A 21,269-nucleotide genomic window follows, 5' to 3' on the forward strand; every position below is an offset into this window, starting at 1 on the left:
GAATCAGAACATTTTCAACCCATATTTAGATACTTTACTCGGTGGCATGTTTTAGTTCAGATTTAAATGTAAAAATGTATAGGTGTAAACAAATGTTTGAAAATGTCATCTTTAAATATTTGATGTTAGATACACACAATAGTAGCAAATACAAAAATCTGATTGGTTGTTTGAAAATATTTAAATACTGTTTCACTTTTTTTCACTTTTTTTCTCCATGACAAGTGGTTGTCAGAAACAAAGTTGCACAGTGCTATTTTATGTTCAGTTAACCACTGTATTCCTGATTTTTCCCAACCAGTTGACGAAAAAGAACAATCATTTATAATATAAAGTATCTAGAATTATTTACTGTATTTTGAGGGGTCCACCATAACTATCGAGCATGTTCATTTCTGCAATACATCGTATTCCAGAATACCAGCACCTATTTTTTTTTTCTTTTCTGTATGATTTGTCTCTATAAATAGGGAAAACGTGTGGAAAACCATGAATTGTCGTCATTCTGGGAGTTTAATTCGTATGTTGATAATCGTTCATCTTGTACACAATGTATCATGCACTGCTGCAAATTATATACACTCAAAAAAATGATATGTTGGCTTTAATTAATTTTATTTTGTCAACAGGTTCCACATAACTGGGTGACGTTAAACAAACATAATTTGTTCATGTAACTTCAACATCATGGAATTAAGTCATTTTAAGCGACCAAATTTAAGTAGTCTCAAAGTGAATTTTTAAAGGCTTCCTGACATGATTCAGGTATTTTATATATTCATTCATCCATTAATATTTCATTTATTTTAGTGACACATAATTGAATTGATAGACTATAGCTAGCTATTTGCTAGCAGTAGCACATATTAGCATCTTAAATGCTAAGATTTACATGCTCCTCAGACCAAAGCAGTAGAAAATAATTAAATCAGTCCACAGTCAAACAAAATGCTCCACTTTTCTCCACAATGGTAACCCACTGTAATTTAAATGGTTCTAATAATTCCAATATAATTGAACATTAAACAATTACACACTATCAAGTCTTCCCCTTTTCTCATTTAAAAAAAAAAACATAAAATAACACTTAATTTTAACATTTATTCTCTTAATTCAACCATATGCAAAGCATGCTGGGAACTAACAAGCACCGCCCAGTTGCAGTTAATGCAACACAAATCAATCATGTAATCCAACACAAACGGATTAAGTAAACTTAAATTTTACATATATTTAAGCAGATTAAACTCAATCAAATTAAGTTAGGGCAAAATGGCAGTTGGCGTCGCACTATAGCGCCACCCTCTGGATGTAATTTTTTACTTAACATAAATGGTTTGTGTTTAGACAACGCGTTAGGATTTTGTACTGTTAAGTTGAGACATAATTTCCTTGGACAAGTCAAAAAACACAATTATTATAAGTAAACTAAATATAAATATATTATGTAAAGTGCACAACCTTCCTCGTTCATTTTTTGAGTGTACAAACACTTGCATAATGTACACTTTTACCAGCAAGAAAACTTGTAAAAAAAAACAACGTCTTATTTAAACTGACAATACATCTCATTTGTGATCATATTTTCCATTGTAACGCAGCCCACCAATAACATCAGAGTATGAGTATTGCCAACAACAATACAGCCACTTGACAGCTTCCAGTGTTTAAAGTCACTGCATGTGTGAATGAGCACTGCATGCATGCAGAATACTGTATGACACTACGAAGTACTATTTGATGTACTAGATGCACCAGTGCACCATGGGATACATGCGTTTTGTCAGAAGCTGCACCATAGGGAGTGATGTAATCTGCTTTCTAAACAAAAAGACAAAGGAGGCTACGCATCTCTGTTAAGCTGATAAACAAAGTCCTCCATTTTGTTCTTCAGAATCTCGGTTTGGCTGGAAGCCTCAACGTTTCGACTGTTTCCATGACACCCTGCAGCGATCCACACTTGACCATTGTCAGTGATTCACTCGTTCTCCTCTTCCCAGACTGGTCCGGCCTGTCGGGTTTGCCTGCGGCTGCCGCGTCTCTCCGCTACCTGCGTTAGTTTCATAAACGATGATGACACTCTTCAGATATTCTCACATGCATGTTTGCATAGAGCCGGTGAGGTGAGGCTGGGACAGGAAGTTTGGGGCGACTTATTTGACTAGATGGACTCAATCCAAATGTTGTTTTTTTCTCACACATTTTTCTGTCCGTGTAGAGACATGCAAGACTACAGGCGCAGATTTTCCCAAGACAACCTGCTCTACTGACTGACCGGTATCTGTTGTTCTCTGCTAGTTGCGACAGAGAGGGAGAGTTTTACATTTCTTATTTGATAAGCTGTCCTAATAAAATCTATAATTATTAAAAATTATTTAAAAATGTATTTCACTACTTTTGGCAAAATCATAAAAAATGGTTAAATTAATAATAATAAATAGTAATAAAAGAATAATTATTAGTATTATTATCATAGAATTTGTATTCTTAATAAAAATGATAGTAATGATAATTATAATAATAATGTATCATCATTACGAATATTGTATTTATATATTTATTATTATTATTATGATTATGATTATTATTATTATTATTATTAGTAATAGTAGTAGTAGTAGTAAATGTTGTAAGAATAAAATAATAATTATTATAATAATGATTATTATTATTATTATTATTATTATTATTTTAAGTTTTATTGTAGAGTTTTAAGATCACCTAAATTATTATTAGTAATATTTGTAGTATTTTTATTATTGATAGTAATAAAATTATATATATATATAAAACAGGCTCATTTATAATAATAATAATACTTATTATAATAAGTATAATTTATAAAAATTTGGGACCAAAAACTATTCAGACACTTTGACCTGACCATGTTTTGCTTAAGTGTTTTTTCTTTAATTGCTAATGCAACATTTTACACCACAGACTGAACCAAATTAAGCATCGCTTGATAATTGTTTGACCTAAATTGGTATTATCTAATTGTGTACTTAAATGTAACAGCTAACAGAGATTCAACCTAATTCACTTGATACACTATAACAGAAGGATGACCAAAACCAGTGAAATATCAACTGTTTTGATAATTCTGAGTTCTTGTCATATTTTATTACCATTTTCTAATATATGTTATTTTTTATTTCTCTCCTAATATTAAGACTAATGATAATTATAATAAATATCATGATAACCATCATAATGATCAGCATCATAAATATTGAATTTGTATTTATTATTTATTATTATTATTAGTAGTAGTGGTAGAATTAGTAATATAAATATATTGATATTAATAATCATAATAAATGTTATTATTCATTTTATTATGACTTTATTTTTATTTATTTTAAAATGTTTTCTCAAACCTGCTTCATAGTTTTATTTTATTATGTATTTATTTAATTTGATAGTTTCTTTCATGCAAGAGAGAACCTGCTGACTGTGTGTGTGTGTGTGTGTGTGTGTGTGTGTGTGTGTGTGTGTGTGTGTGTGTGTGTGTGTGTGTGTGTGTGTGTGTGTGTGTGTGTGTGTGTGTGTGTGTGTGTGTGTGTGTGTGTGTGTGTGTGTGTGTGTGTGTGTGTGTGTGATGCAGCTGTGCGTAAAGCAGAAGGAATGCGGATGTCACAAGTCCGTTTTTAAAAGAGCTTCGAGTACCTGCATGCAAAGAGCTCCTGTCAGACACATCAAAGCCGAGTCAAGTTTTCTGAAAGGATGTTAGTGTGTTTTTGCTGTAAAAAGTCACTACACATCTTTTACAACATACCAGACTAATGGTCAGATATCAATATTTTTTACTAGTATTAATTCGGTAACTGCCTCAGATCAAGTTACTTTTGACTCGAGCCGAGCCAAACCAAATCAGATTTTTCATCCGTTTGAATAAATGATCTAAAAGTGGATTGAGGAAGGAAGGTTTGGGTGTGTCTGTGTGTCTTTGTGGCCACATGCACGCTGTTGAGTTTTGGGAGTCTCATTTAAATGCAGGATTTAATCCTCTAAATCATTGTTAAGTGAGTATGAAATACATGAGTCACTCCTGAACATGGCATGCTTGATGTGCTGGTAACCATAGCAACATGTTGGAGTCTTAGTCAGTGTTGTACTGATTTTTTTTTTGTTCATAGTATCTATTAATTTATATTAATTTAAAAATATATATATTTAAAATGGAGTTCATACATACTGTCCACTCACTTGGATATGGATTTTGATGAATTAAAGTTGTTGTTTTACATAATCTCATGATAAATGTAAGGGTTGATAAAGCATATCATATTTTTATTTGATTTTGGCCTTGGTGTTTCCTCATATTTAAACTCCTGTGAAACATATATGGCACCCCAAGAATTTTTAATGAGTAAAATATCTCTGAAGTATATTCCTATTAATATTTACATTTTTAGCATACCAGGGTGGCTAGCAACATGAAATTGTCTAGCTATGACTTCTTGTTTCACAGGAGTTTAAATATGAGGAAACACAAAGGCCAAAATCCCTTAATCATCATCACAATGAGTAAAACCAAAGAATATTCTGATGTGCATCAAAAGATTGTTGAGCTTCACAAAATAGAAAATGGCTGTAAGAAAATAGCTAAAGAATTGAAAATCCCCATTTCCACCATCAGGGCAATAATTAAGAAGTTCCAAACAACTAAAAATGTTACGAATCTGCCAGGAAGAGGACGTGTGTCTGTATTGTCTTAATGCACGGTGAGGAGGAACGATTGAGTGGCCAAAGACTCTCCAAGGATCACTGAACACTGTGTGTACAGACTTCGCTGTAGTGTGTGTACGTGTGTATCTGCGTGTGAATTGATCCCAGCACTAAGACCAGTCAAAATACCTCTTTAGTTTGTAAGCCTTGAGGCTGGTGAGCACGGCTGATTCCCTTTAATCGGTTTAGGCTGCAGAAATGAGGGAACCACTGTTTTAAAGTCTGATCTGATGGTTTGTCCAGGAGGGGATTACATGATGTCATCATTCTGCACCATATAAAAAAGAAATGCGCAAGTAGTAGTTGTATAGCATCAAAGCCAACGATCACAGGTAACGTCAAGCTAGAGTTGTTTGTTTTGCACATTTGTGATGGACCACAATTATTCATAATCGTTTGCTGTGGGTTCAGATAAAACCATAAAAAAAAACTGTCGTAGAGGTGAGCGCGGCACCTCCCATGATTCCACGCTCCATCACCGTCTCATCAAGCTACATCTTTGTTATTGTTTTGAATAAGCGAGCTCTAGCGGTGAAACTTACATATTGTGCCTTTAACGCGATAGTTCACATGAACTAAGAGAAACAATAAGTTCACAACATTTATTAATGTTATATACTAGTTAATTTTTTATATATTAATTTTTATAAATTCACATTAGTACATTCACCCACATTAATAATGCTGTAAAACTGATCATTGTAAGGAGATGCATAATGTTAATAAAGAAATATTGTAAAATGTTACCCACCATTTTATTAACAGCATTTATGCCCAGGACAGATAAAAAGCAACACTCATCAACCACCCACATAGTTACCGGTTTCACTCTTGTGATTTGATAGCTATTCCTTTGATTTATCATCACTGTTAAAGTAATGTTTCCAATAAGCTTATGATGAGAATGGAAATGTGTGAATTATTGTGCATTTTCTTACATTCGAGAAATGAAATGAAAATGAATAAATGAAGGAATGAACAATTTTGTGTTATTAAAGTAGTACCTTGTTCCCTCTGTTCTGAATCTAGCCTGTTTTTGTTCTTGTTTTGTACAGCTTTCTCACACTGTGTTTGCTTGGCTGAATGAGTATGGACTGCAATGCTCATTTAAATGCATCTGTTTTTTTTTTTGTTTTTGTCTGGCAGCACATAGAGATCATAATTAAGATTACAGGGTCAACTTAAACTAGTGGCCTGTAACAGTTGTATGGAGAGGGATAGTTCACCCATTGACTTATGTTTTCCATGGCGCATGAAAGGAGATATTTTGAAGAATATAAACGCTCTTTTCCATATGGCAAATGTGTGTCAAGCTCCGAAAAGAACAAAATGATCAGTGCATATTCCCAGTCTTCTGAGGTTATACCACAGCTTTGTGTGAGGAAAAAACTTTCCTCTCCCTCTATAGAAGTTAAATCTCTTTCACGGTTTCACATTTTCAAAGTTAACAAGAGTCAATAGCTTGATCAGTGACTACAAACACACTTTTTGGAATCGAATGACTTGAATTTGGGTCTGTTTGTCTCACAAAGCTGTCATATGCCTTTTAAAGACTGTGAATATGGGACTTTTATGTTATGTGTACTGAAGAACCTGATTTCGCCAGTGTAACATGTTCATGGAAGTTTAACATGTCAAGTTTAGGCTTACAGCCAGGCTTAGGTGCAATAAGTTAGGTGTAGGGTTAGGTTTAAGGGTAGGGATAGGACTACATTTTCGGGCAGGAATGTTGTTCCATTATCAACAAAATATGTTGATCCAGGAAGGTATCTAACTCTGCATAATCAGGATGTGCATTAATTACTAGTAGTCAAAGGTCGATATTTGGCTTTTTTTTTTTTTTTTTTTTTTTTTTTTTAGCATTGTATAAAAAGTTTTTCTGTTTGCCCGATAAGTGTTAGACTTTTATTATGACAGTACCAGGACTTTTATTTTGACTGCACCCATTCCGGAGCCTCCATTCTCTGTCGTCATTAGTTTAATGTCTTTGTCTAACAGTTCTGTCTAATAGCAACTTTATATCCTTGATTTCAAACAGTGGTGCACTATATCCAGTTGGCCACTATGCCATATTAATTTCATCTTCACTGTGTATTATATGTAAAATTAGCATTGCTGGTCTTTTATTTGAGAAAATATGATTCCCAGTTCGCACAGACTTATACCATTTAGTCTTGTTTTTAACAGTTTTTCTTAATGTTTTGCATGTTAATTTTTTCATAATTGATTAATTTACTAACTATTTCTAATTTAGTAAATATTGAGTAAAATACATATCCATTTCATCCATTTCTTTATTTAACAGTAGGTGCACTTACATATACTTACAGAGAACTTAACTTAGAAAGTAATGGGTAATATAAGGTAACTACATGGGTAAAGGATAGGTTTAGGAGTAGGTTCAGGGTTAGTATGTAGTTATTACTCAGTTATTGTAGTTACTATAGCAAGTATGTACATGGGGAGCAGGACTGTCAAATAAAGTGCTACCTAAATATAATTGAAACGTCTTATTTTCTAACTTTAAATAGTTTGATGTTATATATCATATATATATATATATATATATATATATATATATCAGGTTCACATCGACCATTAGCCTTTCACGCTTTTTAGAGCTTGACAGCCCGGACCTCTTTCAGCTTTTGTTGTAGTATGGAAAAGAGCAGCCTGAACATTCGGCTAAACATCTCCTTTTGTTTTCCATGGAAGGAAAATGGGTTTGGGACATGATGAAGATGAATGAATGATGACCTACTTTAATTTTTGGGCGAACTGGTCATCATTAATCTCTCCAGGAGTAAACAACAGACTGCTTTTCTGAGCCCAATGCTTGTACTCTTCAGCGAGAGATCTTCAATCATGCGTATGTGGTGTAAACAAATGAACGGGGATCCGATGTGCGTTGCTACACTATACTTGGTGGTCTAACAGTCAGTCCAAAGTGTTCAGCACCCGCAAACACTAAATCGGCTTTGCACCGTGCTTAGATACGTTCTGTACCACCTAACTTTAGGCTGGCGTGCCGAGATGGGCGGAGGTCAGGCCGGCTCGCTGTTGTCTTCCATTGCTGTGTGTTCTCTTCAAAGGTCTTCTCTGTGCTCTGCTCACTGTCTGTTCCTTTCTTCACACTGCATTGCATATTCAGAAGCAGCAGCATGTAGGTATATTAAAACAACTTCCACCAGCTGCATGGCCTTTCTTTGTTTCTTTTTTTTTTCTTCCTGTTTTCTTTACTCTTCAGCAATAAGTTTCACAACATTCTGACAGTCATCCTGCAGGAGAAGCACTTTAAAAAATTAAATTAAATTAAAAGACAAATGAAAGTGATTTCCGATTCACAATCAATAGTTATTTGGTTTTGTTTGAATGAACACTTCAATCAAATGTAAATCCTGTCAGTATTTACTGACATTCGTGTCATTCCCAACCAAACCCATATGCTGTTATTTTTCTCTGTGGAACACAAACACACTCGCACAAAATAATCTTTTCCACAAAATAGTAGTTCAAAGTGACCATGCCTGTCAAATGTCCCCCAAAAACCATAATTAAAAGCGCTAGTCTTCTGAAGTCATATGATAGCTTTCCTCAGAAAAAATAACTGCATATGGTGAGTAAATAATGACAGAATTTTAATTTTGCGGTGAAATATTCCTTTCCTATACACTGAAATGTTCAAATCCTGTTTTGAAATGCTTTCTATTCTTGCTCATCCGAGTCTCTTTATTTGTTCTCCACCCTTCCATCATGTCGTTCATGTCTCTGTCTCATTGTTTAATGTCTTTTGACCGTGTCATTGTCCCCATGTTTGCCCGTCTGTGGTGTGTGTGTGGTCAGTGCGATGGCATGGTTATAATGCACGTTAGGACTTATCTTGCTTCTCTCCCTCCATCTATCTTTCTTTCTTTCTTGCCTAAACCACACTAACTCGATCAGTCTCTTTAACCTTACTACATTTTTTTTTTCTCACTTGAATCACATGATTATGAGTCCATTTCCTGTTGTCCTCTCTCTTAACGGACGTCTGTCCCTCTTCTCTGCAGGGGACGTGCTTTTCCAGATGGCAGAGGTCCACCGGCAGATTCAAGTGCAGTTAGAGGAAATGGTGTGTATCCTTCTCACACACAGTCCATTTCTCCTCTTTATTAAAGGATTATTTAGCATAGATTACATTACAACTGTTTTTGACATGTTTGCAGGTTCACTACAAGTTTAAACAGCTAACTTTAGCTGTAAAGCAAACTCCACCCATAGGAATTGCATCAAGAGGAGTATTTACAAGTTTTCAGTTGAAATAAAGATGTTTTCACTGAATAATTAATGTAACCGCTTAATCAAAACTCAATGTTTCTACTGTAAAAACCTTTACTTCAGTTGCATTTGTTACCGTAACCACAGCAGGCAACACTTTAATGTAATTACTGCATTAATAACAGTAAATGATGCATAAAGGGTATGTTTACCCTAAAATGATGTCCTAAAAATGGAAAGGTTTTTCCTTTTGCATTTTTCACGTACATATGACAATGTTGTAAAACAATCCCCGTTCACACAGATCCTTGAAAACCAATAAAAACGCTGTATAATTCTTCCAGGCCAGAAGTTGGCGATGTCACTTTGTAAAGAAACACTACACACCTATAGAGTAAACGCGTAATACACATGCACATGATTTCACCGTTTTCACAGATTCATGTTTTTGAAGTTTACACTGAAATAACGGTATCGTTTTCATAAACATTCACTTTGAAACCTTTTTTAAAAAGACTAAAACGACCAAAACACATAAATGTTTTCTGTTTCTAGCTGAAAATGGTATCATGTTAACGGCCCCTAATTCTACATGTATAGTAATAGTACTTGGTGCTTAAATGTATAATTGCACCGTAAGGACACCTTAAAATAAAGTATAACTAATTATTTTTTTTTCTTTTAAAAACAAACTGAGGGATGAATATTTAGTTTCTGTGCTAATCAACATTATTCTAAAAATGCTGTCGATGGTGTATTTGAACCCATATATCATGGTATAATCTGCACAAATCTGAGCTTTCAGGTTAATAAAAAAGTCAATTCAACGAACTTCACTCAATTTTTCTGCTTTTTGTTTTTGCAGTTGAAATGCTTCCACAACGAGCTGCTGTCGGAGCTGGAGAAGAAGGTGGAGTTGGACGCGAGATACCTGACTGTGAGTCCGCACCTCATCCCACTCCTCACAGGCTGACAGACGCACATTGAGCTCACTAACACTCTGAACAGAAGTGCTTCTCCTCTACTTTAGTAATACACATTTTGGGCACTGATTGGCACAACAAACACACACACACTCCGCACACACACTTTTCACTATCCATTTAGTTTCTGATTAATAAAACCAATCTGCGTTTTTTCGTTTCAGTTGGAAATGCATCAGATTATGGATTGATTGAAAATGGTGTTTTAGTTTGACTTTAAAAGTATAAAGACTAGTGGGATGCTTAAATATTTTGTATCTGTAATGCCACACATAGCATCCAGTTACCATTTCAAACAACGTTTTCGTCAGTTCGGGTTGGTGAGATTTTTTTATATTTTTGATAGAAGTCTCTTATGCTTATCATGTATGCAAAAAAAAACTGTAATTAATACTTAAGTATTAATTTCTTTCCCTTTTTTTATCTTACTGATGCCAAACTTTTGAATGGTAGTTAAAAAGGGTTATTTATCATTTTTGAGTCAAATTTTGCCTTGCCTCTTGGCAGTCTGATGAAACATGGAGCCAAAAATATGTAAAAAATCTGGATGACTTTGCTGCCACTGTTTTTGCTGTTTTGATTATAAACTCCACATTTTGGCAAATGAAGAAGTTAATTTGCAAACAGTTTATATTTACGGAGTGTCTATTTACACTATGTCCAAACAGCCCGCCTTGTTGACAGAGGCTATTTACACTAACTCCACCCACTGACGTTTGGTGGGCCAGACAAAATTACAGAGGACGCTGAATTGTACAGTAGCAATAGTGTAGGGGTAAGATGCGTGGTAAAAAAGCTGACGCAATTTGACCCAACTTCGAATCCGGCTTTTGCCGAACTCACTCTACTTCATTTTCCCATCACATATCAGATCAGAAAGGCATTTACTTTCAATAAAAATGAAGAATATATTCGAAAAGTGGAAATAAATTGTCTAACGTGTGTTTAATAATCAAGTGTTTATCGGTTAGGGTTAGGTGTTGGTGTAGGGATCCCTGCATCATTTAATAATTTTTATAAATATAATCATTTACACTTTTATTATTGCATACATTTTAATGTACAACAACAGTGAGGTGCAAATAGTTTCTGCCACCATTTATAAATGTAAATAGCATTTAACTACTATTTACACTTATTGCAAAGAAAATACTGATATTTTTACATAGTGTAAATAGAATCTGTCACTATTTGCACTTAGTGTTAATAGCCGCTGCCTTATATTTCTGCATTTGGCAGATTATTTTAACCAAAGCAACTTATCTGTAAATTGGTTTCCTTTGATTCAAACACACAACCTTGGCGTTGCAAGCGCCATACACTCTTAATAATAAAGGTTCTTTATTGGCATTGATGGTTCCATGAAGAACCTTTAAAATCCTTGGAATCTTTTCATTCCACAAAAAGGTTCTTTAGGTTATTAAAATATTCTTCACACAAAAAAAAAAAAAAAAAGAAATTGTACTTTTAAGAACTGTTAACTATAAAAGGTTCTTTGGGGATCCCAAAATGGTTCTTCTGTGGCTCCTTGCTGGGGGAAAAAAACAGTTTTGGAACCTTTATTTTTAAGAGTGGACTCTACCTGTGTGTGTGTATATGTGCGTGTGTATTATATGTATGTTAACTACTTTCTTAGTATGTAGTATGCAATTCCAAACATACCCAAAGATCTTGAAGATCTACATCTTCAGACATTGGTCTTGCTTTCTTGTTTTAGCAACGGCCCTGTTGTCCCCTCATTCCTGTTTCCACTATTTTAAACAAATGAAAGTATACAATTTGCGGGAGATTAAAGTATGTTTGGAGCAGTGCTGAGAGAGATATCTTTAGACAGTGAGTGGGTTGGAGAGGAGCTGTGTAGAGCAGTTCATTTGGGGGGGTGGGGGGGGTTGGGCGACTGGGATTGGGCGTCACTTGTCATCACATTGTATTCAGATGAAATTAATGCCTTGCTGTCTTGCTTTAGTTCTGTAGAGAGGGCTCTGCAGTCGTTCCCCTTGGAAACCCAACAATTTATTTGTATTTTTCCTCAGTCTGCACATTCTGTGTAAACATGTTGAGTTCCTGCTTTGGAGTCTCTATTTAGGTCTGTAAGGTTATTATGATATTAATTTTGTGGTGCTGCTGCTGTAAGAACACAGTTTTATAAATATTTACTGTGACAAAACGTTTAAATATGGTTCAAAGGTTCCAAATGTATGTTCTGTTCTGTTCTGCCCACAACAACTCAATGATGAGTGCTTTTAACTATTAATGGTTACTTCACCCAAAAATAAAAATAAATTATCCCATAATTTACTCACCCTCAAGCCTTCCTAGGTGTCTATGACTTTTTTTTCTTTCAGCCAAACACAATCAGAGTTATATTAAAAAATATCCTGGCTCTTCCAAACTTTATAATGGGAGTGAATAGTAAATGAGATTTTGAAGCCCAACAAAGCGCATCCATCCATCATAAAAGTAATCCATACGGCTCCAGGGGGTTAATAAAGGCCTTCTGAAGCGAAACAATGCGTTTTTGTCTGAAAAATATCCTTAATTGTAACTTTATAAACTAGAATCCTTTATTAACTCCCTATGCATTACTTTTATGATGGATGGATGTGCTTTTTTGGGCTTCAAAAATAAGGTACTATTCACTCCCATTATAAAGCTAGGAAGGATAGCCAGCCAGGATATTTTTAATACTAACTGTGTTAGGCTGAAAGAAGACGGTCATATAAACCTATGGTGGCTTGAGGGTGAGTAAATTATATGATAATTTAAATTTTTGGGGTGAACTAACCCTTTGACTGAAGTTAACCAGCCACACGCTCCATCTCTTGTAGAAATCATGATCCATAACACATTAGATTTGATTTATATTTATTCCTGTTGTGCTTTGTGAATCATTCATGTGGTGAGAAAAGGGGATCATGGCTGGCAAAGCAGAAACTTCCTTTCTCTCGCTGAAGATAGAGCGATTGCTCCATCCCTCACATGTAACGCTGTCTTTGTAGACACATTCCTGCTGTGCAAGAATCTGGTTGAGCTGCCAAACTATTTATAGACGTGTAGTCTAGAGATCATTCTCTCGGCGTACCTTGTGTAGGATGTGCGAAGATTCTTATATCTAGAAATGTTTCCATCCAAGTGTATCGGCCTCCAGAATTTGGCCATGAGCCATGTTGTGCGTTTGAGAGTGAAGGCCTTCACTTCTTTCTTCTGCAGACATCAGAACGCACAGCCCTGAAACCCCAGACCGTCATCTCTGTTCCAGACACCAGTGAGTTGTCTGGCTTTTCAAGGCATCATGGGATCCTGACTTGAAGGCTGTTCCCAGCAGTTGCTGGCAGAACTGTTGCTGCCTTCCCTGAAATTTTGGCCATAATCTGCTCGATACTGGTTATAACTACACAAAATATTGATTTGACTGAGCTTTCATATTTTATTAGCTCACCAAACGCAAAACTTCCACGGGGAGCGTTTTCAAGGCGCGTTTTAGAGACTGTCTTTTTTTCATTGCGGTTTTAAGGAGAAAATGCTTAGCATTTGCTCATGAATTTGCACATGGTTTGTCTGAAAGCATATTAAAAACACCACCTAGACATATAAACAGCATTTAAAAACTTGATTTTCATTACAGGGGGGCTTTAATTTGATTTATCATTCAGTTCAGGTGTGTGTCGTTAATTATCCTTGTTTGCCAGTGTACTTAAGTTCCTCTGTTTCTGTTCATTGCTGTGAGGTCTCGTCTATGGTTTAGTTGTCCTGCAGGGACGTGCACAGGGGGATTGCTCAGGTTGCCCGGGCAACTGCCCATATGCCCTTCTCGACTCAGGTTGCCCTTCCGAGAAAAAAATTATAAAATATAAAAATTATAATTATAAAAAAATTATAGGCTATATTGAATTTAAAATGTTGATTAGCTGGACATACTGGTCAATATGGATGCACATCCCTCAGTAAATAATAACCATAAATCAAGAATTGCTTCAACATGCATAATAATAAATAAATAAAAATCATACTGATGCCGAAAATACCCAGGCTGTAGAGAGAACCAAAGTTAATCCCAAAAGCCAAAGCTCAGGGTTATAATTTATTATTTTCTTCTTATTTATGTTTACGTTAATATTCACTTGTTATGTCAACATTCTATAGAAAATACTCTATTCAAAAAATATTGTTTGTTTGAACCTCATTCTGTTCTATATTGTTGTACTTATTCTTTGACTGTTTTGTTTCAAGGAGGGAGGATTGTATTGGGAGCAGTGAAGTGTCAGGTGTGATTGTGTGGCAATGGCAAATGGTTTACATAGCTCACGGCCTCACAGGTCAGGTAGAGGGCCCCTTTTGCTTAGGGCCCCAGGGGGAGTTCAGGATCGGCCCTGGGTTTAGCAGTCGATTCTGTTCCCTACCGGAATTCCTGTTCCCTTTACGCAATCATACCTCAAATCATGCGTAGTTGCCCGTAGCCTACCATCAGAACTGAATACGAGCAAGAAGCACAACTGAATGTACAGGAAGCCCTTTTTTCAGGTCAGAGCAACTGCCCCTCATAATTCCTGTGCACGTCCCTGTTGTCCTGGATTGCTGTTCTCTGTTTGTGGATATACCTGTGGATTTATTAAGAGTGCCTGTTTCCCTTCATCTACGTGTTTGTGTGTGTTTACAACACAGCCTTGTGACATTATTATTATTAGTAGTAGTAGTAGTAGTAGTATTATCATTATCTAACATCTTAACTTTTATATAATTATTATTAGTAGTATTATTATTATTTCATCAAATTTATCACAATTATTTTGTGGTACAGTCTACAGACTTGTTAACTCACAACTGAATCTGACAATTATGAAATCAGAATTAATTGTGATCGAACGTTTATACAATAACAACAACAATAATAATAATTATAATATTAAAGGTATATTGTAATTATCCCATATTACCCATATTGTACAACTTTCTGAAGTTTTATTTTAGGTTTTAATGTCCTTAAGAATATATATTTGCGGTATAAGTACCAAAAACCATCTCAATATATTTTTACAGCTCCTTTCTCAGGAGCTCTGCCAAGAACAGGTCGATTTTGGCCTATCTACTTAGAAAACAACAGGCCAATCAGAAGAGAGGCTCATGAATATTGAGTGACCACAATTGGTGGTGGTGGTGACTGAAGGCAGTGACTGAGTAGTTCTGACATCACATTTATACGAAGTCACAACAGCTCGTGAAAACGCACAGCTACTTTATCCAGGCTGTGTGTATTTTACTATTTTTGTATATGTGGATCGACTTTTTTGAAATTAATATGGTTGTTACATAGCCCCTAAACCTCTGTTTTCATGAAAAAAGCCAGGAAATTTCAGTTTTGACAATAAAGGACCTTAAAATAATGATAATAGTAATAACAATAATTTATCATTGTCATTGTTATATTTGTTGTTGTGTTTTTTTAGAATGCACATTTAGCTTATTTTCAATTAACTTTACAACAGCACATAAAGATGTGGTCTGAGTTTCACAAAAATGTAAATCGTAAATCTTTACCGACCCCCAGTTTGGGAAACACTTCTGCACACAAGTGACCACTAAGAAAGATGCTACTTATGTAGGCCGTTTACAATCAGTCCATTGCAGTAAAGATTTGCCTTGAGGAGAGCAGCTGCTCATGTAGACGACAGATAAGCGAGTGTTTTGGAACATGACTAGTGGGTTTTGAGTCCCATGTCTTTCTTAATTCACTAGCTACAGTCTGATGAATTCTGCATTTACCAACGGTGTTCCTTGTGTTTTTTTCTCCTGAAGGCGGCTCTTAAGAAGTACCAGATGGAGCACAAAAGCAAAGGAGAGAGTCTGGAGAAATGCCAGGGTGAGCTGAAGAAACTGCGGAGGAAGAGCCAGGGCAGCAAAAACCCCTCCAAGTACGGCGAGAAGGAGTTGCAGGTGAGCCCCCACACCGCTGCGGGTCGCGAACAGAGCTAGCGTGTCGCTGTGGGCTCCGTCCCAGGCCTTTGAAAGGGACGGAGGTGTATGGATAGGCACTGGTTCAGCAAGACCACCTACATCATGCTAATGCTGAGATGATTTTTTACCAGCGTCTGAATGTAAGAAGTGCTGTGAGCCTCTTGAGGCAGTGAGAACACAAAGGGTGGGCGAAAGCCGTAGGTGTGTATACAAACAGCGCTGCGGCGTATCAGCTAAGAGGTTGTGCTGAACACACACACGCAAACATCACAGCTGTTTTTTACTAACTTTCTTGCCTGTGTAAAGCATGCGAGTGGACCAGGCCCCAACCTACCGGATTAATTTCGATGTGAATGCTAGCCTGCTGAGAGGAGTCTTACACTACGACAGCGGGGCTGTGGAGACCCGGCACAGATCAATAAGCCAAGTGCATGTGCTCTGGGAAAGCTTACGCGCTCTGCCGGTGTGAAAGAACGGCCCTCCTGACCCCACTACTGAGTCATGATATATCCCGGATCAGCTCACACGTCCTCAAAATGTAGTTGTGCAGCTCTGGGTTTAGCTTTGACGTTTTTATTTTCAATTTTTAGTAATAATAATAATAATAATAACAATTGTATTTAGATTGTTTGGATTATTATTATTATATAACAACAATAATAAGTATTATTATTGTTTATAATAGTAATAATAATATATATTATAATATATATATATATATATATATATATATACATATATATATATATATATATATATATATATATATATATCTGTTTGTGTGTGTGTGTGTGTGTGTGTGTGTGTGTGTGTGTGTGTGTGTGTGTGTGTCTATATATATATATAATTGTTATTATTATTGTTTAGATTAATATTATATAATAATTAGATTATTTATTTATTTATTATTATCAGTAGCAGTAGTATATTTAGATTATCATCGTCTAGATTATATGATAACATCAATAATTAATATAGCTAGTATCATTATTATTATTCTTTAGATTATTATTATATGATAATAAAACAAATTATTATTTTATTATTATTGTATTTAGATTATTATTATTATTATTATTATTATGTTTAGATTATGTAATAGTAATAATAATAATAGTAATTAACCTTATTATTAAAATGCAGGAAGTGATGATAACCATCTAAACATCCCGTTCTTACTTTATTTGCCGGATTCTATTTCACAGAATGCACAGTTTAACTAAACCATCCATCACTGATCGAAAAACAAAAAACTAAAATCATTTTGATCTTTTTCAAGCTCACATTTTTATATATGTTTATATATATTTTATATTTATGTGTATATATATATATATATATACAGGGCCGGACTGGGACACAATTTCAGGCCGGGAAATCCTACACCCATCCAGGCCATGCTATGCACCCAAATAAAATTTAGAAAACGGACAACCCTGTTTTTTCCCCCCTAAATTACATTTATTTCACAGTATGACCATAACATAAAAACATAAACAACCGACCTAGAAGTAAAGCAGTCCTAATATCAAATGGGTCTGTGCACATAACGTTATACAAGCATTTACTCTTGAAGTCCAAAGCTGTTTCTACTTTCTACCTCTCTACTTCACACTCATAAATGTATATAAACTGCAGAATAGAGGTTAAACAAAAATGTTAGCTTAGAAGGTCAGCAGGTTGCATAAGACTTTTTAATAAAATACATTTATTAAATACATTTTATAAAATGTATTAGTAAAATTATTAATACAAATATTTGTATAACCTTATTAAACGTATGCATCATCTTTCGTGTCAAATTCTTACATGATCAATAAATTCATAATAATAAGACACTATAGGGCTGTTACCCATCAAATTAAATAATTTGCACTGCAAAATTACAACTGCAATAAATAATGTTATCATGAGATGTTTTAAATATATGTTTGAATATACAAATAAAAAAATGCAATACTTAAACATTAAACTAAACAACAATTAGAATTTTTACCTCAGATTTCTTCTGTGAGTGTTCTGTGTGCTGTTTCACTCATTTGTTTTGATTTCTCCACGAATTTAGACGATAGTAACATCAGGGGCGCTATCGCTTACATTTGCTACCAGTTCAATTCTAAGTTAACGAAGAAAAAGTAACGTTACAGTAGGCTATTTACAGATGAAACTGACCTGCACTTGAAGCCCTGAACAGGTCAGTAATTTTGCAACATTTTGCTGCTTCTTCTTGGAGTGCTTTCTTTTTCTTTTTCCTTTCCCTCTCTGCTCCACCTGGCCGTTTTCTCTCCATCATCGTGTGCTGCTCACATTTTTTGTTTAACCGTTTGGCTGAGGCATAAAGTCGAATCGTAGCCTTGCCAGTCAAGACTAACAGATTTGTGAGTTTATTTTTTATTATTTTTATTAATATTTATAATAATTGTATTGAATGACGAATTCGAAAATGATCACTGTTAAAGGTAGTAATATATATATATATATATATATATATATATATATATATATATATATATATATATAAGAATAATAATAAAAAACGCTGGCTGGCAGCAGGCCAAATTAGTAGCCAGGCCGCCGGGATATCTCCCGGTGCTCCCGATGGCCAGTCCGGGCCTGTGTGTATATATATATATATATATATATATATATATATATATATATATATATAATATATACACACATTTTAATATATTATTATTACCTTTGTTATGGGTCTTCTTTTTTTTTTTAAACTGTATACAAAAGTCTTCATAATAGGTGAAGGTTGTATTAGCAGAAGTTAATATTGCTTGAGTGTGAGTGCGGTCAGATGTAGGGCTGCACTGGCCTCACGCTGTGAGTGTGTGTGTGAGCATGTACTGTATCTGTCAGTGACTGCTGTTTGAGATGCAGTGCTGCTGGGAGTTTATACAGTAAATGTGTCCATCTACTGCCAGAAGCCCTGCAGATAGTGAGCTCAGGCCGGGTGGAGCTTCACTCGCCTCAGAGAGACGCAAACAATATCAGTTTCCTGATTTTGTAAGCTAAAGCTACAAAAGGTATTGCTGTAATGGTGACAACAATTCTTATAATTGCTAATCACAATAATGTACATCATACCATTCAAAAATGTTTTTTGAAAGAAATGAATAGGCTACTTATTCAGCAAGAATGCATTTAATTGAGCGAAATTGACAGTAAAGACATTTATAATGTTACAAAAGATTACTTTTTTTTTACATTTCTATTCATCAAAGAATCTAGAAAAAAAAATTTCCACAAAATATCAGGGAGTACAACTGTTTAACATTGATAATAAGAAATGTTTCTTTAGCATCAAATCAACATGATTTCTGAAGGATCATGTGACCAATGTTGCCAAGTCCATGGTTTTCCTTTAAAATTGTGCTACTTTTAAATTGTTGCCGTGGGTTCGTCTCAGTCTTACCAGCACCGAACTTTAAAACCGAAGTGTAGAATTCAACTTATCACAGTTATTTTACTTTACTTTAAAATAAAGTAAATCCAATCTGATCTGTGGCATAATAAAGCAATTATTGTCATGTGCAAGAACAACTTTTAGGCTACCCTTAATCACTGTTACACACTACGGCTTATTGCTTTAATAAAATGACAGCAGTCACAGATGCTCAGTTAGTAGTTTGATGTATTAAGATTAACAGTTTGTGCAGAGTTTCGGGCCTCACAGTTGCCAAGCAACACAGTCACATGCCACATTAATATATAATGTTTGGTCACAAGTGTGTCTCTGGATTTAACAACGACAATGAACACCGCTAATCAGATCAAAAGTTGTATAATTATGCATTTTGATGATATATTATGAGTTATTTTATCTTTCCTAGCTTCTAAAAGATCAATTCTGAAAACCTGCTTCAGTCCAAAGAACGGAGCAGCTCTCATTTTCTACCTCAGACTCTTTTTTCATGTAAATGTGGCCTTGAGCGAGAGCAGGAAAAGTCAACTGATTTAGTCGAGAGCCCCAGGGGCGCATAAAGCAAAGTCTGAGTGCGCACACACATAAATGCAGATACTTCATCCATATTACCGTAAATCACAGCGCTATTGTGATTCATTGGAAAAGCTCCATGAACAGGCATGAATTGACCGCTCTGTCTGAGCGTGTTCAAACAACTGTTTATGCCCTCTGTTTTTCTCGCTCTCGACTCTGTTTTACCTCCATCCTCTCTTTTCTTTTCTTTTTTCCTCGTCATGTTGCTGCTGAAATAATTAGTCACTGAAGTCCCTCTGAAGATGCTAATTAGCTAATTATTCAGTTCGGTAGAGTGGTCTGAGTTACAGCGGGAGGGATATGAGATTCGGCGGAGGTCTACGGCGCTCGCGCAAACTGTAATATCACACGTTAACAGACATGTCATGCTTCTGAATGGTGTGGACTCCTTGGCGAGTTCAGGGAAAGCAATTAGCGTATCTACAGAAGAACACTTGTACGCGCGGTTAGCACACATGACTCTGTGAGACTCATCTTGAGAGAGCCAGGGATTGTTGCTTTGCTAGGCTGGAGAGGAAGCTTCTGTGCCACTGGATGAAGGACTGCTGATGTCAGAGGAACGAGCGGAGCAACGGCTATATCAGGCTGACGCAGTGGGACACCCAGCAGGAAGCGTTTAAGTTAGAGAGGGCTTTGTAGGCTTCTGTACAGCATGCGAGTGTTGCTTTAGACATACAGTAGAGGGATTCCAACCTCCCGCCCAGCACACTTTTCTAAAGCTGCAAATGCTGGGTAATTTATGAAAATGACTTGCAGTAATCCTATACTGAGGAATTATTTAGCTGAATATTTGCAGCAAACAGCAGAGGTTAGTTTAATTACGCGTGTCACCTCTCACAAAATCGACAAACAAAAATATGAAAGCGCTACATGAAATTGCTGCAATGATTTTGGCTCCAAAGGCCCCCTTTGTCCCAAGACAACATAGACCGTCGGTCCCCTAGTACTGATATGTGTACCTCTCGTACTACTTCTCAGTTTAATGTTATACATCTTTTTTTTAGAGTTTTAAATTTCTACATTTAAGTAATTTTAAGACGCACACTGTTAGGGCCCACCAGGTAGTTCACGGAGGCCCCCTAGTGGGCCCCAGCTTCTACTGTTTTTAATGCTTCGGTGCACATTGAGAAAATTCGAAGAACAAACTAATGTGACGTCATTTTAAAAACATCTGAGCAAAACAAAGTTCGTTTTGGGAGTTTAAAACAGGCTGCTAAATACCTTCGACTACCATTTGTCTGTGGTGATGATGCAAGAGGTGGGTGTGGCTCTGAGGCTCCGCCTTGAACATGGATAAATTCCCCGGTTCATTTCTTCTGTTCAGTCCGTCGAGC

The 21,269-nt window shown here is 35.6% G+C and overlaps 1 protein-coding gene across 6 annotated transcripts in view; it reads left to right on the forward strand.

Moving 5' to 3' along the window:
* baiap2a (BAR/IMD domain containing adaptor protein 2a) overlaps positions 1-21,269 on the forward strand; it is a 98,272-nt gene that overhangs the window by 54,332 nt on the left and 22,671 nt on the right. For all 6 annotated transcript variants that reach the window (XM_077211816.1, XM_077211814.1, XM_077211812.1 and 3 more), the window contains exons 4-6: positions 8,781-8,842; positions 9,854-9,925; positions 15,765-15,902. In XM_077211816.1, coding sequence (XP_077067931.1) covers positions 8,781-8,842; positions 9,854-9,925; positions 15,765-15,902 — 272 coding nt within the window. The remainder of the gene's footprint in view (positions 1-8,780; positions 8,843-9,853; positions 9,926-15,764; positions 15,903-21,269) is intronic.

This window comes from Siphateles boraxobius, unplaced genomic scaffold (assembly GCF_051911475.1).
Source record: "Siphateles boraxobius isolate OS27281-9 unplaced genomic scaffold, OSU_SipBor_1 66, whole genome shotgun sequence".
NCBI classification, from domain to species: Eukaryota; Metazoa; Chordata; class Actinopteri; order Cypriniformes; family Leuciscidae; genus Siphateles; species Siphateles boraxobius.